General features: G+C 38.3%; 1 protein-coding gene across 7 annotated transcripts in view; it reads right to left on the reverse strand.

Annotated features, from left to right (window-relative positions):
• The window catches only part of CNKSR2 (connector enhancer of kinase suppressor of Ras 2), a 235,770-nt gene that overhangs the window by 74,902 nt on the left and 142,822 nt on the right, over nucleotides 1-18,046 (reverse strand). For 5 of the 7 annotated variants that reach the window (XM_076356481.1, XM_076356466.1, XM_076356460.1 and 2 more), the window contains 3 exons: nucleotides 15,499-15,710; nucleotides 11,505-11,594; nucleotides 9,665-9,879 (listed from right to left, as the gene is read on the reverse strand). In XM_076356481.1, coding sequence (XP_076212596.1) covers nucleotides 9,665-9,879; nucleotides 11,505-11,594; nucleotides 15,499-15,710 — 517 coding nt within the window. The remainder of the gene's footprint in view (nucleotides 1-9,664; nucleotides 9,880-11,504; nucleotides 11,595-15,498; nucleotides 15,711-18,046) is intronic. The other 2 variants (XM_076356473.1, XM_076356455.1) reach the window with 1 other exon arrangement.

Raw genomic sequence — 18,046 nt, forward strand, 5'->3', positions numbered from 1 at the left:
TTTGTTTTATATGCCATGCAGTTCACTTATGGCCTAGATGAAGTTCCTACACTGATTTTAACAACATAACTACTATTTTTATCACTTGTTTTGTGCTTGTTACATTTATAAAGTGCTGCATTCGAAGGAAGCAATACATATAGTATCATTAGGTGGTTTCTTTTTGGAGTGAAGAAGCTGGCCAAGAGCTGGAACCACTATTCCAGCTTGAGAACGTGAGAGATGCTGCTCTTCTGTCTGAATCAGATACATAAACCCATGAGTCTCCAACGGAAAGAAACCCAACATGTGCCAATGTGTAGGCATTCAAAGCTGCCTACGGCCAATGGGACGACTGTGTCCGTGGGACATGACGGTGTTTCAGACTCATGAAGGCACTAGATAAGAATTTTCTATTATGTTTTTTCCCCTTACCCGTCTTCCCCTTACTGAATTTTTTAATTGTTGTTCTTTCCAATTGTTTCTCAGAGCAAAAGGCCTTCTATACCTGAACTATACTAGAGGAAGCTGACAAGAGGAAGTGATACAAGTTAGGTGCTCGTGATGCCTTCATAGCAAAATTGGGTATTCTATTCTGCATTGCATTATGTGAAACATTTTACCAGCACTTTTGCCCCTGAAAAGACTTTGAGTCTTTTAAAAGAACTCCAAATCAGATTATTCTATAACTTCATGAGCCTATTCAGCTCTGTTTCTACTGCAGAACGGTGAGCTCTTTCCATTTCCACACATGTGAACCTAGATATTGTCACAGCCTTATTTCCTTGTTATGTGCTCATTGATGGGAAAATGAACAAGGAATTGAAGTTGTAGAACAGGCCAAAATGCTGTCCTACATTCCCATAAGGCTACAAAAAGTAAGGTGCAATATGACCAGTGTAACCTACAGAAGAAAGGGATGTAAATATCATAAATCATAGAATCATAGAATCATTAAGGTTGGAAAAGACCTCTAAGATCATCGAGTCCAACCGTCAACCCAACACCACCATGCCCACTAAACCATGTCCCTAAGCACCTCATCTACGCGTCTTTTAAATACCTCCAGCGATGGGGACTCAACCACTTCCCTGGGCAGCCTGTTCCAATGTTTCACCACTCTTTCAGTAAAGAAATTTTTCCTCACGTCCAATCTAAACCTCCCCTGGTGCAACTTGAGGCCATTTCCTCTCATCCTATCACTAGTTACTTGGGAGAAGAGACCGACACCCACCTCGCTACAACCTCCTTGCAGGTAGTTGGAGAGAGCGATGAGGTCTCCCCTCAGCCTCCTTTTCTCCAGGCTAAACAGTCCCAGTTCCCTCAGCCGCTCCTCATAAGACTTGTTCTCCAGACCCCTCACCAGCCTCGTTGCCCTTCTCTGGACACGCTCCAGCACCTCAACATCCTTCTTGCAGTGAGGGGCCCAAAACTGAACACAGTATTCGAGGTGCGGCCTCACCAGTGCCGAGTAGAGGGGCACGATCACTTCCCTACTCCTGCTGGCCACACTATTTCTGATACAGGCCAGGATGCCATTGGCCTTCTTGGCCGCCTGGGCACACTGCCGGCTCATGTTCAGCCGGCTGTCGACCAACACCCCCAGGTCCTTTTCCGCCAGGCAGCTTTCCAGCCACTCTTCCCCAAGCCTGTAGCGCTGCATGGGGTTGTTGTGGCCGAAGTGCAGGACCCGGCACTTGGCCTTGTTGAATCTCATACAGTTGGCCTGGGCCCATCGATCCAGCCTGTCCAGGTCCCTCTGCAGAGCCTTCCTACCCTCGAGCAGATCAACGCTCCCGCCCAACTTGGTGTCGTCTGCAAACTTACTGAGGGTGCACTCGATCCCCTCATCCAGATCATTGATAAAGATATTGAACAAGACCGGCCCCAGTACTGAGCCCTGGGGAACACCGCTCGTGACCGGCCGCCAACTGGATTGAACTCCATTCACCACAACTCTCTGGGCCCGGCCGTCCAGCCAGTTTTTTACCCAGCACAGAGTCCACCTGTCTAAGCCATGAGCCGCCAGCTTCTCTAGGAGAATGCTGTGGGAATGCTCCAGTCACCTCCAGAAAGGGATATCCTGGTGTTTAGATTTTACCAGAGCCAAGCTATGCTGGACCTTCATAAACATACAAGTACTTGAGAAGAAACTAGGGCATCACAGCAGTTCAGACTATTGGACTTGTTCTACTGAGGCACCCAGGAGCCTACTTGGAGTCCAATCTGAGAGCGCTATTTTTGAAAAGGCTAGACATCGTGAAAAAAGACTGTTTTTTTCACTTGTGAAATTTCAACAGTATATGTGCTACTTTCAGTTGAGGTTTGTGTTTTCCTACCTTTACAGTGGAAGCTAGTGCATGTCCAATTATATTTAGACTGTAAAGGGCTAATTTGCAGCAAAGCAGCAGAGAAATGAGCTTTACAGCCCTTTCTTACTGTGGTAATAGATAGACTAAAATTTTTCACAGTTGTGAAATATTTCAAAAACTCTTCATGATGTTCATTTAATTTTTGGACGGTTATTTGAAATCCAGTGCAGTTTCTTAACTGGGAATATAAAAAAGCCAATGCTTTTTAACTTTAACACAAGTATAATTTTTTAAATCAAGTATTTCTTACAAGTACATTTTCAAGAAGGAGTTTAAAATTTCCTTTGCTGATGATTGATGCCTCTAAGTCTGTAATCATTCTGCAAGCTTCAGTATTATTTTAATACAAATATTTAAACGGAGATGAAAGACTATAGAGAAGAAGCAATACTAACTCAAATGTTAACAAAAATTATGGAAATACTTATGGAGAATATTTTTCACTATGCACTTAGGTTAAACTGGACTTTGATATCAACTGCTAGACTTCTATTCTATAGTAATTACAAGTCTAACTATAGACAATTGTGAAAACAGGGAGGAGAAAAAGGAAAAGGGAGCCTTGATATTTAAATACTGCCGTAGCTGGACTTCAAACATTTTGGAGAAGTAAATGTACCAACTCCATCTGTTTTAACGGTACAATGACATTCTACATTTCAGACACCTACTTAAAATCTGTGCAACTGATTTGCATTTTTTTCTCTTCAAACTTATTTTAATTACAAATATCCATTACAAAATTCACCAAACAGAAATTCTTTAAATACTGTGATGCTTACAATTATAATAAACTGCTAGTTTTTCTGTGGGGTGGTTTTGGGGTTTTTTTTGGTAAATAGTTTTCCAGTATATAGTGCTTATTAGACACCATTTCTATTCAGAAGATTTTTGCAACAAATTGATGGGCAGCTTGTGCACAAGTTTATTAGGAAACTAATATCCATATGTTCTGCACTTTCTTAAATGCTAGTTACTGAGTACTACAATTAAAAGGTTTCATAAATACATGTGTATTCGATTCAAGAATTTTCATTAGAATTGTAGGTACTTTATGTTCAAGTACCTTGTCTTTTTCCTTCCTTTCAGTCTTTCTGCAGAGAGGAATAGGAAGAGTAAGAGAAAATCAACTACTTAAGTAGGGTTAGACTTTAAAGTTTTCAAAATCATGAGCTTTTGGTAAATTCTTCTCTGTATTGAGAACACCTAAATACATACATTTTGAATTGAACTTTAAAAAAGCATTTTCCTGTATTTTTCTCTGGAGGGGTGGGTGGGAGGCAAGAAATATCTGGAAATACGCATCATTTAAGCAGAAAAGTTATTTTTCTTAAAAGTTACTGTCTCCTTTCCAATTTATCTTGTCAGCTAAAACCTGATTTTTGCAATAGGTCCATAAGCAAATCTTCTTCACTTACAGTATGTTCAACAAGATCACTGTTGCAACCAATTGAACTTCGCATGCCCAGACTGATGCACACCCACCAGCTCTGCTGAGCAAACCCACTGAGCTGAACCGGTACGGCAACCTCACGAGGACTGGCAGAGAGAGACAATTATGGGAGTTAAAAGTCACTGAGCTGCGCTCCAACCCCATGGAGAGTTACACATTGCTAAAGAGGAGAGAAATAAGTTTGCCAAAGGTGCACCAGCTTCACTGAATTTGCAGCAAAAAAACTCCAACTGATGGCTTTTATTTTATTCCTCCCTTATTTAAAGTAAAACTGGAACATTAAAGATAGTGCATGTGTACATTATGTACACATGTAGATTCAGTAAAATCCCTACAGAACAAATCCTTCATTTCCTTCCTGCATCTGTTCCTGAGCCACCTGTTCCAGATGTATGAACTTTCAATGGTAGGTACATCTTGCTACTAAACTTACTTTATTTTCAAATACTATTAAAATGACCAAGAAAACTACTGTAATTAATTAAACAATTTTAAATAGGTTGGTTATCAGCAAAGAAAGAAGCTGTTACTTTTGTGTCACGTTTCCTATGACAAGCAAGTCATTAGGTATGGCTAAGTACATAAGAACAAGTGAGCATACACTGGAAAAAGCAAAGGGATAGGAGGCAGGACGGGAGAAGGAACAAGGCCAATAACATAAGTTTATTGGTGTAGGTTTGGAAACAGTTTGTAAGCAAGGTTACAGGTTACTTTTTCTTGTATAACTCCCTACTATATACAATAGGCTGCAACCTTTTCTTCCATAGCAATGCTGTTTTGTAGACTAAGGGAAAGTTGTATTGATCCAGATAGGAGCAGATTATTATTAACCTGATGCGGAACTTCTTTTGACCCATGACACTATCTCCCTCCTAAATAACCACATTATTTTCCTGCAAAGAAAACAAAGCACAACGTACCAAGGAAATTCCTATACAGAATAATATAATGAACTTAAAAAACTATAATCGTGTGTCAGAGCTTTCATCTCTTGTGCCCCAAAGGTCCAAGACAATTTTAACTGCACCATTTTATACCTACAGTAATAGATCACATTGAACACCTGCTTGCACACTAGATTAGCAACAGCTCAAACAGTTTGCCTTGGCTTAATAAAAACATTAACACTCTGTGTTGGTATTTCTTTTGCAATACCGAGGAAGAAAAATAGAATGCAAAAACAACAACTTGGCTAGAAATCAACCTACATTGGAAACGCTTTCTGAAACAGGAAACAAAACAAAGCAAAGTGGTGAAGAGACTTTGTATGTGAGGATTAAAAAAATACCATAAGTGGATACAAGAGATGATTACTTCACAGACATAACACAAATTAGTTTTTCTTTTGCTACTATATCAGCTATCACATCAGTTATGTTCAGTGGACACAAGTAAACGTTGTTCACTTTTCAAGGCCATAACTGAAATACTCCCTTGACCACACAGTTTTTGATTGTAATGGCAGGTCAACGATATAAACAAAATTGTTAAAACCAGTGATTTTATGCAAATTTAGTATACTGACAGTCAGGAAAATGCTAGACCGCCACATTCTTGTGATCTCTTCAGAATATAACAATTTGAATCTGTTGGCATTTTTCAAAATAACTTTTAGCAAATAAGCAACAACCACGCACTTCTGAATTACCATAGTAATTTTTTAACGCCATCCACTTTGTTTACAGGACAAAAACATACCATTTCTGTTCTGGTAATTTAATTCATCAGTGTAGTTTTTTGATCAGAGATTTTTCTTTTCTATAGAGCCATGTATAAAAGCAGTAGAAGCAAGGAGTTGAAATCAGCATAATTGTAAAAGCTGCTTTTCTGCAGAAAACCTTCACAGTAAAAAGGTAATCAACCTGCACATGTCAATGGCTGCAAAATTCAAAAGGAAAGAGGCCTGGAATTGTAAGGGGTATTCATCATTAACTAGTGGGATGCATTCTCAGTCCAAAATTATTTAACATTTATATCAATGGACTCAAAAGAGAATGAAAACATCATTGAATAAAGGTAACACAGAATCAAAGACCTGTGAATGACACGAGACCTGAATGCTGAGTGAGCAGCATGGTTTCTATTCCAGGGAATTCAGAAAAAAGGGAAGAGAAAATAGACAAAAAAATAAAGACATTAAATGTGCGGGGATTTTTTTATTTCACAGAATATGCATATTAAAAAGATAATTTCAAAACAAGGGTTTCGGTACTTCCATTCCACAGCAGACCCTGGATTCCTGGAGCTTCAAAACTCCATGTTATGGACTTGGGAATCACGGGGGCCCAATCTGAGGGCCCAGAGCCCTTACTTTCTGGTATTTCATACTTAAGGTTGCTTCAGAGACATACATTATTCATCAAGCATACCCAAGAAGTCGTATGTTTCAACATGGCCAACCATACACAGTGTTACATACTTAAGAACAAAGAATGCAACATACAAATTACTAGACTGGGAATACCAGTCTTGCAAATCAGTGATTTGGAAAAGTGACATTACAGAAAAAATAAAACCAAAACCAAGTAATAAACATACTCCCACTCCAAGTCTATGGTTAAAATGCGTAAACGGTCCTTTAAATAGTTAAATAGAGAGGTAGTGAACAGGAATAGAAAGGTTGTATTACCTTTCTATCCAGCTCCTGGAAATTTACGTCCTGTTCTGGCATACATACTTTTAGGAAGGATGCTTAGGATACTCAGGATACTTTAGGATTAAATACAAGGAGTTGAAAGAATTATGAGAATGATGAAAGGATATGAAAACACACTCTGATGACAAACCCAGGATGCTCATTCTATTTCTTTTAAGCAAGAGAAGGCTACAAAGTGATTTGATTATAACCTGTAAATTCCTGTATTGGGAGATAAGATTTGGTAACAAAATACCTTTAAACCTAGAGGATAAAGGTACATTTAGAAGTAAGGCTGGACATAGAAACCAGGTAAACACAGGCTAACAGGTGAAAACTTTTAACAACAAGAGCAACCAGGGATTGGAACTACTTAACAAGCCTGATGGAGTATCTGGTGGAGTACCGGGATCTAATACAATCAATTGAGGCACTATAGGTACAAGTTCAACTACAGCCACCTGGTAGGAGCTGCACTTTACTTCAGGAAAATCCACCGGCTTGTGGTATGCAGTGCAGAGAGTCACAGTATTCTCTCTTCATCTGGTATTCTAGTATGATGAAAAAATCGACTTCTTAAAAAAAAACCAAAACAAAACCAAACAAAAACCCAAATCAAAAACCCCAGTTGCTTTCACTACTATTAGTGCAGTTTTTAGAGCTACCGCCGTTCCTCTGCGCTGAACTCATGCTCATCCAGAGGCTCCCATTTACAGATAATCCGAAGTCTTTGTGAAAACTGCCTAGCTGATGCTTGTAAAAAATAGTTTCTAATAGGACAGCCACTTTTTAGTGCACTTTAAGATGCAATTTGCAATTTGAGCATAAAGTGTTTCCATTGTCCTATTTGTTATCTATAGTTTAATAAAACCGTACTGCAGTTTTATTAACATGAGTTCCTTGTGTTTTATCTGTATTCCCCTGTTCTTTATCTGCTCACAGTGCTGTTTATTTAAGATTTTAAGAAAAGTTCTGTCCAATTTATTACAAAACCTCTGGCTCTGCTATGTGGCAAAGACATATAGCCCTATCTGCAAACTAGATTAGTGTTTCATAAGCCGGTATGCTTGGGTGGTGTCACCACAAAAAGGGAACTGTATCGTACTGCACAGTGGCAGCCAGGTGGCTTCCAGCGATAGGACCAGCAATAATCAGCTGCAGAGGGCTGTAAAGGCTTTGTGAAGGGCTCCTTCCCATTTCCCCAGGGACAAATCAATGGCTCAGGCTTCGTCTTTCTGTTTATTTCATGCATTTTGCTTCAAAGCCAGTTAGCAGATCAATACTGATTTGTATTCTGAAGAACAAATAACCTTTATTTATTTTTATAAATAAATAAGCTCCCACTAAACTTCCAAAAAAGATGCTGAAGATTTAATGGCATTACAGAGAGAGGCATCCTTTAATGGTAATGATGCACAAATAGAATCAGCAGACACTGGTGGAATTTGTGGTGTTAACAGTTCAGGTGTTTTTTGGACGGGTATCCAAACTACATGAAAAATGCCGGTTGTCAATTCTAAGTTTGCTGTTGCTCATTAACTTCCACACCAGAATTCTGAAGAATCTTCCACTTCCCGTGTACATCATTTCTTTTTGTACACAATTTGGAAACTAGGCATAAGGGATAATAGAGGAAACCAAGGAAAAACAAAGATGGCACCTTAAAAAAAAAAGTTTTTCTCACTGCACAGTGTCAGGAATTTGATGTATACTAACAAAGAAATGTTATTGAGAGATGAGTATTCTCTCAATACATGGAAAGTGTTGCAGATTTACCACACTGTTCTTTACAGAGTGGAAAGTCCTCCATTACACAAATAACTTTTCTATTTTGTTTTGTAAATATTCGATTTCAAGGGCTCTTGCACTGATTAGATTCCTTCTAGGAAAGACTGCAGACATTACAAAGACGACAGTTTGGGGACACCTGCAACCTCCCTGGCTTCATGTATTAGTGGAACACTATATATCAGTCTGCCTTTGCAAATGGAAATCTCCCCACTATCAGATTTCCAACTTACAAAAAGAGCGTAAAACTAAAGTTGGAAGCAATAATGTAAGAAAAAATGTTTATCATCATACCTAAATTACTACAAATGAAAAAGAAAGGGAACAGCAGTTCTTGAATCTGGGGACCTGATTTAATTGAAGTGCACCACAAGCACTTACTTTTAATACTAAATGACATCTTCTCTGAAATTTATCACTCACCTATACACTGCAGCACACTAAGGAGTTTTAGAAGCCAGCGGACCAAGCACTCAGATGGTGTAAAAGGATGCAAAGGCTCCATTAGTTTCAATTAATCTACACCAATTGTAATGTGATACTCCGTAGTGATGTTTTACAACAGGAAACCAAGTTACTTGTCTCTTAAAGGTTCAGTGAAGTTCTACCTGCCAGTTTTTCATAGCAGACTTCCTGACAAGCCCACGCTACCATCTCCCTTAGACACTGGTAATCTAAATTACATACTCCTTGTTAGTATATGAAGATAATTTCAATTATTTCTATTGTTTTGCTGTACAGTTACTGTGTGTATATTCCTCTACAATGACATCTTTTACTGAGATCTAAAATGTAAATACTTTTATGGGGTGAATGCGATACCATATCTAAAATATGTTGTGATCTTCTAACTCCATTTTCTTGACACATTTAAAAACTAGCAAGTTACTGCAATTTTCCTTCTACACCCTATTCAGCAGAATCCCTTCCTTCACATTTACTTGAGCTATTGAGGGCTATATGTTAAAAACAGTTACAGGCACTAGGGCTCCCCTTACCTCAAAGGAAAAACAAATGCCTCCCACAAGTTTTCCTGCCATTATCAGGCCTTTGAAGTACCTGTAGTAAAGGGGTTGTCCGATATGACTTAGCATATTGCAGTGACATAGATGCTGGAAAGAAGGTTTCTAGTCAGTCTGGAAACTGCTGCTTCTTCCCTTTCCATCAGTAGCAAATAAGTCACGGCAGAGATGCCACACTCCATTTCAAACGTGACATCTTCTAGTTAAAGGAGATAAAACTGGTGTCCATCCCACATTTGTAACAGCAAAATAAAGAATTCTAAAATATTTCTTTGTGATCTAGTTATTGTCCAAAGAATAGGAATCAGTGCAACAGCAGCAGTCCAAAAAAGGTTTCAACACCACTTTAAGAACAAGACAAGTCTCTCATCATAAGCACAGAGCAACAACTTTTGTTAATATTATTTTTACTCACGTGGTACAAAGCAGTTTCTGGTCCAGGCGTGCCCATGACTTCTTGTCTCAATGAGTCCATTTGTAAACTAGGCAACAGCGAGTAATGACTTGGACTACTACTCTTGTCTCCCTTCTTTTTGGACTTTTTCCCAGTATCCTTTTTGCTATTCCTTTGAAACATGTAGTCTTCTTGACCTATTTTCTCATTGCTCATATAGCGAAGCAATGAATTTTCTGTTGAAAGAAAAGCAATGCAAAACATCATTGTGAATTGTTGTATGTATGTTAATCCTGCATCCAAAATATATAATATTTTTGCTAAGATCTACTGTCAATTTTAACTCTTCAAGACTATTTCATTAACAAAACCCATTTGCTTTGTTGGTCTGGATATAAGAAGAAAGCAATCTTTTGGTAGGGAAAATTCACGATTCTTGCAGTTTTCTGGTATCTTTGACAGTAAAAGGAACAGAACATAAAAGAAGTCCCACATCAATAAATTTTGTCTTGGAGTTTTCAAAAAATGAGCAGTGATACACTTACGATCATATCTGTAATCTTTTTTTTAAACAAGATCCTAACGAATACAAATGACTGTGGTGCCATACATTTAAAAGTAATTTGCTTTGAACTTTCATTTGAGATCGTTCACCGTATCATCCATAATTTCCCCAAATACCCTTCCAGCATCTACCAGCTTGTAGCTGAGGGACACCCTGAGACAGAAGCAACTTTTGTGAATTTAGGAAACCTCAGCAGATTTGTCTTTCATGAACTTGTCCGGTCTTTCCTTGGGTTAATGTGAACTTTTAGTACCCACAACCTCCTGTGGCAACACGTTCCTTAGCTTGAACCTAAACTGCATGAGGAGCCAACTCTTTTTCTTTTTAACCAGCACTCGACGGAGACATTTGATGTCTCTCGGGTCTTGTTTCGGAAAAAACAGTGGCAAACCTATTTCCTTACTTCAGTCCACACAAGATTTTATAAACCTTTCTTATGTCCTGCCTAAATTCTCCCAAACTGATGATGGCCAGCCTACCGAATTGACCCTGGTTTGGAAGCCACTCCACACATCTGATCATTTTTGTTGTCTCCTAAACCTTCTCTTCAATTCTACTGTATTTTTCTTAAGAGGTGAAGAGACCAGAACTGCACACACACCCAGCATGAGCAAGAACTTAGACAGCAGCATAAGAATGCTTCTTAATTTGTCTTGTATTCTTTTCCTAATAATTCCTAACAATGTTTCTTTTTTTGATCACTACTGAACATTTAGTTAATATTTTCATGGAAATATTTATCATTACTAACATCTTTTTCCTGGGCAATAATAGCCATCTCAGAGGTTATCATTTTGTATGTGAAGTTACGTATCTGAGCCTCACAAACCAGAATTTTGAAGAACTTATCCTCGATGATTTTGAGGTGAATCCCATGCTGATCTAGAATGTTTTCCATCCAAAAAAACCTCATGAAGACAAAGAAATGTGATATATAATTCTCATTTAAGCATAACAATATTTATCAGTAATAACCACACATTTGTCCTCTAGTATTATAAAATTAAGGCCAGTTTCAAAATGGACTGGATAATACAGCTGAATCAATGAAATGCCAATATAAAGTTAAGACAAACTGCAGGGCTTTGCAGTCATGATTTTCTTTTGCCTGGCTGAGCAACTTCCTCAATCCTAATAGAGGCGCTGCAAAAAATTAAGTATGCATAATGAAAGAACCCAAAACAGGTTCACGAAAATATATAGCTAAGCAAGGAGCAAAATGAGGTTGAAATATATAGCTTAAAGCATGATAAAACCCATAATGCCTTGTACAAGATGTGTGTTCAGATCACTTACCTCTCCTACTATCTCTTTTTATTTTATTGGGGTCTTCATAATCCCCCACCCAGTTATATTCTACTGGCATAGAAATAGGCCTTAGTTTCCCTGGAAACAGAGGAAAAAATTGAGATCATGCACCATAAGGCAGCATTAAACTAACATTCTTTAGAAGAAAGAACAAATTATGTGCTAAGCTGCTATTCTACAGGGTTGCTTATGAAAGAGGATCCAGCATCGCCTCTGAACAAGAGGTTAAGATAGGAGTTCTGTTTTCTTTAACAGACAAGAAGCAGCTAAGTATTTAATGGATTTTCTAAAGTTTAGAAAATAAATCCAGTGCCCTACAAAATCGTCAGTGGACTGACATTTGAGACTGACAAACGCATTCAAATTACTTTAGTTTTCACTGAACAATATCTATTTACTATTCTGGAAGCCCCTGGCACACACATGGAGAGAACTGTTTTAAAGCGTATGTGAATTGTTGGTAACAGAAACGTGTCCACATCATTAAAGTACCTTCACAAATAGCATCTTTGCTGGTGGGCTTAAAAGATCCATCAGTGACTGAGTAAGAAAGGAAGCAGAGAATCTCTACGTGTAATTTCTTTTGTAGCATTTCATCCACAGAAAGCAAAGCACATTACTATTGGTAAATTCAGTTTGATTTCAGACAGCAAGAGACAGAAAAGCTGAAGACTATTGTATCTTTTAAATTTGGATTTGGAAGCTGCTGAATTGATTTTAAAAATGCTGTGAACTATGATTTCTGCTTAAGGATTCCACTAATATAGTTGGAAATTCAGTGGAAGTGTGCTATGCAACTTAGTGGGGTTACTTAAAGTGGTCTGAAGTTTTCAGCAAGTTAAATAGTACATTGAAATAAAACATAGAGTAGCATAGCATATGGCACAATACCTGGCAGACTGAAAACAAAATGTTTCCACAACAAGGTCAGCCCTCGCTCTTTTTTGAATTGATCTACTGGTCACAAAACCAAAAAGTGGGAAAATAATTTGTTTTTAAAAGTAGCAGAGCTTAAAGTAAAAACTTCAGAAGTCTTGTTAATTATTTTAGCAGAAAACCCCTACATAAAGGTGATCGGTCTTATTCCACATTTTTGAGGTTAAATCCATGATACACTGAAAAAGAAAGATGTGTTTATAATGAAAACAAATATTCAAACATGTCTATCTACCTATTGAAGTATGGTATCCATGGGAAATACACCAATACCATGCAGGCAGCATAATGGTAAAAGGTTGTATTGTCTTTTTAAAAAATTGACAAAAAAAGGTGTATGTTCTGCACAGACCCCAGGATCAGGTCACAAATACATCATTGCTCAGGAAATGCAACATATATATTTAATTTTTTATTTATCATTTGTTTTACTATTTATGGACACATATTTAAGTCTGATTGAAGCCGGTGAGATTTGGAGCACGCAGATAAGAAATCATTTCCTGAGTGGGGATGTATTTGGCTCACGTTTACTTGATCACAAGTAACTTTCAACTGTTACTTTGTCTAGAAATACAACTTTCTCTTCTTTGTAAGGCTGAACTCACAGTATCTTACTGAAAGGACCTGCACACTTAAAGAGATCCAAAAGCTACAAAATCATGTGAAGTCTGGTTGCTATCAAAAGCTATAGCCATAACAAATTTTCTACAAAACCTCTAGCTGTTCAAAGTGCATGTTTTTTGTATCTGGCAGTAAAACTGCAATGACCAAATTTGTTTCTTTCCTTAAACTCAAGTTTCCTTTGCCTGCTACCTCTGCTAATCTCCTTCTTGTTAACCCCCACAGATTCCCTAACTCTCTTTTCCCTGGTGACTACACTCAGGAAAATTTCTTCCTTGGGATGTGAACAGAAGCTTTCCGAGGCCAATTAGCAACAATTATACAACAGCTGGAAGCCAGTAAGAGCATGAAAGAGAAATCTCTTTGTTAACATTGTCAAAAAATGTCAAAAGATTCCAATAAAGAAATTATAGAGGGCCCTATTAACCTCTCACAAAGGAGGCCTGAGAAATATTTTTAAAAAATTAACACCACCACATAATTAATGATGCTGAAAACAATTATTTCTCTAGGCCTTGGAACTCTGTTTGACCTTCTTTAATGGTTCACCATAAGCCAGAAGAGCGTTATTGTCATTTTCCAGATTTCTGTGAAATCCTAAGGTCATGCCTAGCCACAAATCTTATGCTAACAAATGCCATGTGGGAAACTTCAGAATATAATGCTGAAATGGTAATATTTTTAGAAAATACACTTAAATGAAAATGGACTTGATGGTGTGAATTCATTAAAAAAGAAGTGAGATCAAAAGTGAAAGGCTGTATAACAAATGTGTTAAATAATGACTGATTTTCAGTGCAGTCTTTGATCCATGTATTTATAACCCTTTCTGCTAACAGAAAAAAAGGCTAAAAAAGCTATCCTGTAACAAAATAACGGATTCAGCAGTCCTTGAAGAAGAAATGTGTTATTCTTCACTCTAGACCACCAGTATTAAGATTTAACATCTGGAGGAGAGAGTACGTCTCTGTTAATGGAACTGACTGCATCCACCAATTGTAATAGTTGAAATACTGCAATAATAAAATTGATATATCCGCTTTGAAAACTTAGCAGTTATTTTGTACACTATGGGCATGGTTAGAAAACACCTGAAAACACTTTGAAATCAAAAGGATACTGGGGATTTTGCAGCAGGATTGTGTAGTTGTGTAGAAAGGGTGCATTTGATGAAAATGCATCCTTCAATGTTGTGCAAGCACAACGTTCCAGGTCCTGAGGATACTTCATACAGCTCAAGCTCAATTTATATCAAGGTTCCCAGGTGATTTTGGAGCTTGGCTGCATGATGTACTAAATCTACACTTCCTCATAAATTAAGTCTATCTTCTTCTCAAAGGGATATGATGTCAGGATTACTATAACAACTCCAACATAGAACTTGTGCTCAGTTTAAAAATTGAAATAACATAGCAAGCAGGGTGAAAAAATATTCAAGTGTGTGTTCAGCTAGTATCATAGTATTCAAAATATCTTTCTTAAACATGAGATTTCCTCTTCATTTTCTTCTATATCCTAACAACTCTATGACTGCACAATTTTATACTTGGCAACAGAAAACCAATTCTCCCAGTCCAAAGCTGAAACGAGTTACAATACTAGCTAAAGGAAGAGTTCCAACAGATTCAAGGGAAAATAACCTGGAGCATAAAGGTTTGAGGAGCAAAATTCTCACCAGAAATGTAGGGTGAGAACTCAGAAACAGTAAGTCAAAATCCAAGATGTGGAAGTAACATGAACACACGTGTGTGTTTACATGCAAAATCCTTTCTTAGACAACATATAACCTCAAATAAAGAGGAACTGCTATATATAGAAAGTCATCACTTCCCATATAGGAAGTTACAGGACGTTAACGCAGTATTACAAAAAAAAGCATACTATCATCAGTCATACTTCATTTCTGGGACTAAAGAAAAATTAAAGAGTTTTAGAGAGCAGCGCAGCATGAAAGCAGCATGTCATCTCTTGGTAAATCTGAAGTGGTTTTGATCTTTAAAACTATTATACCTAGGTACATTTTTCTAATGCTGAATTCCTAAACCTATGCAAGTCTTGCCCTTATACTGGGAGAACAATTCCGTCCTGTATTTTTAGTAAAAATATATGGGCTTCTGCCAGGGCTTTTTTGATAAAATGATACTGAAGCATAATCTGGAAAATTAAGCTGATAACAAAATTATAGAACTTATATTCAGAAAAATAATCACTATAAAACTGGACTTGCCTTCCCTAGCATAGTAAGTAATTCATTTTTTCTTGCACAGAATAAGCTCTTATGTTGAAATTGGACTAAAGTAGTACAGAATTCTTAGCAAAATCATAGCCACTGAAAATATTTTCATGCTTAAAAACAAAAGCAGATGCACAAAAATCCTAAAATCAACAAATGGTGATTATCCTTATTAGATCAATGCCATACCATATGTTGGTGTGCTCTCTCTCCTTCCAGGACCACTTGTTCTTCCTTTCTCATATTCATAGCAGTATAAAACTGCATCTTCTTCAACCACATTAAAGCGTTTCCGATATTCCTGGTCAAGAAATGAGTTTGGAGATTCGGATCCTGTATGAACCGGCTTGCCCACTATATGTCTGCCAACATCATCACATGGGAGATTTCCCTTTTCATCCCTTTAGTAAACAAGAGAGGATTTTAATATATTGGGATAAGACAGATTTTTTTTTTTACTGTGAATATTTCAATAAACATGGGACTATGTCAGTATTTCATACAAGCAGGAAATAGATGCCATCGACCAGCATCAGGATCACACATCATATATGCATATGTGTGCATGTATGTGCCAGTTATCTCACACATCTCTGCTTATTCAATTCTTTTACAGACTGTATCCATCTTACTGGTTTCTCTTGAAAAGAATCATAGAAATAAAGCTGACGTGCAGCTACTTTTTTTTTCTTGTTTTTTGGAATCTACCTAGCATTTTGTGATTTAGGGCAGAGAAATAATGTTGACCTTACTTTTTTATACTTGCATTTTTAAATACATCAGATGATAGTTTTAAGGCATGGCTATATGGCAAGCATGGACAAATTCAAACTGGTTCCTTACAAACTAACCCCAGAGCAAGAAGAACCAGGGACCGATGATGTGCAGACAATTGACATAGTCTTGCACGATCAATTCAGGCCTAGAAGTTGTATAGGCACATCCATGCAGTACCAAATAGGGTGCGTAGCACCTGATCATGAGCTGCTATGCCAGGACAGCAATGCATTCCAAGGCAGGCACTTCACAGTTTGTGTACAGATCCCCAAGATGATTGCTTTTTCCTTCCCCGCACCCCCGCCCCACTTTCTGAAAATGCAAACTACTCAAAGGCATCAAACGAGAGCAAGCTGTGCCTGGAGTAGGAGCCCTCTCCTTGCACTAGATGAAGCAGGGCTCAGTAAACCTGCTGGTAGGACTGCGCCCGGAGATGGCTGCAAAAGACCTAATCAGACAGTAATTTTGGGCAGCAAAATGCATGGGAGGCAGCCAAGAGATAAGCTGGGGCCTCATGCCCTCGTTGGAGTGCTTCTGCCCCTCTGGACTGCCATGTGAGTTTCAAGCTGGCCAGCATGCTGACCCATACTTCCCTTGGCACCCTGAGACTCCATCTGAGGATGAAGCAAAGCCTCCTCGTGTGATCTAGGCAGTCATGGAGGATGAGAAAGGGCCATCCTGCCTTGGCTGTGACAGTGCAGCACCACAAACCTGCACTGACTACTACACTTGCTTTGCCAGTCTGCTTTCCCAGAGCAGGGATGGTGTTGGCTTAGCGAGGGGGGCTGGTGCAGCCCCACCGGGGCTATGAGCTCATCTCCAGTCACGGAAAGACTTTCTGTGGTGACAGTGCTGGTGGACTGCGGCAGGTAACACGATGGAGACTGACATAAAACAGCCATGTGCTAATCGGTGCTGCAGCTACTATCAGGGGCTGCCACAAAGAAGCCTCCGCGATAAGGAGGGCAGCCTGAGCTGGAGGGATCTTTACTGCGAGCATGGAGAGAAGTACAGAGCCACAAGGCAAACACCCTTTGCCACAGCCCTCTGGAGAGGAGGGCTTCAGTTCTCACCCCCAAAGGTATTCGACAAATTTGAGCAGGCACTACCTTACGACCAGCACTTCAAAGTAACTGGCACACGGAAAGTGTCGGTCCCTCTTTCTCATACCATCCGTGTGCGGTTATGTCAGCAGCTGTATTATCTGTGGGTATCGTCACCAAGGCGGCGTAGCTTCAGGGTTTTACAATTTACATCAAAATATCAAGTCTTTTACTCTATTCCAGTAACAAAAGGAGGGTTGGTTTGGTTGTTTTTTTTCCTTGGAACGGCAACAACAAACTGAGAAACAGATGCTGAACAGTTTGATAATACCCAATATAAAGACATGCTTAAATATAGTTAATCATGGACCAAAAAAACCTGATGAAATGACAAAACAAATTATTCAGAAACACTGTACACTATGTGACAGGTTTGTGAAATGAAGTATAGTCCATTAGGATTAAGCTGATAAAAAAAATTCAAATGTACATAGCTTAATCTCTCTGTAAGATTACAGCTTGTACTAATATGTATTATAAGATTTAATCAGAATTGGTCCAAACTACTGCATTCGCATCATGATTTAAGAAATGTTATTAATAAATAATCAAAATGCGTTTTGAAGATCTTGATTTCTAGAGCAGAACTAAAAAACTGCTAAGCAGTGAATATTCGCTAAAAATACCTCAAAAAAGGGGATGCACTTCTTATCAAATAGAAGTATTTTTGCGGTGGTAAACACGATCAGCAGCAGTACAAAGGCACTAGTTCTTTTAAGATAGTACAGTTTCAATTTCAGGAGCAACAGGTCTTTACTATATAACTACTGCATTCAAAGAGAAACCTAAGACTATGTTTTGGTTGGCGTTTGCAGCTTTTTTACATTAATGGGTTAGAATTAAATACTTGATTTTTT

The sequence above is a fragment of the Aptenodytes patagonicus genome, chromosome 1, assembly GCF_965638725.1.
Source record: "Aptenodytes patagonicus chromosome 1, bAptPat1.pri.cur, whole genome shotgun sequence".
In the NCBI taxonomy this organism is placed as follows: domain Eukaryota; kingdom Metazoa; phylum Chordata; class Aves; order Sphenisciformes; family Spheniscidae; genus Aptenodytes; species Aptenodytes patagonicus.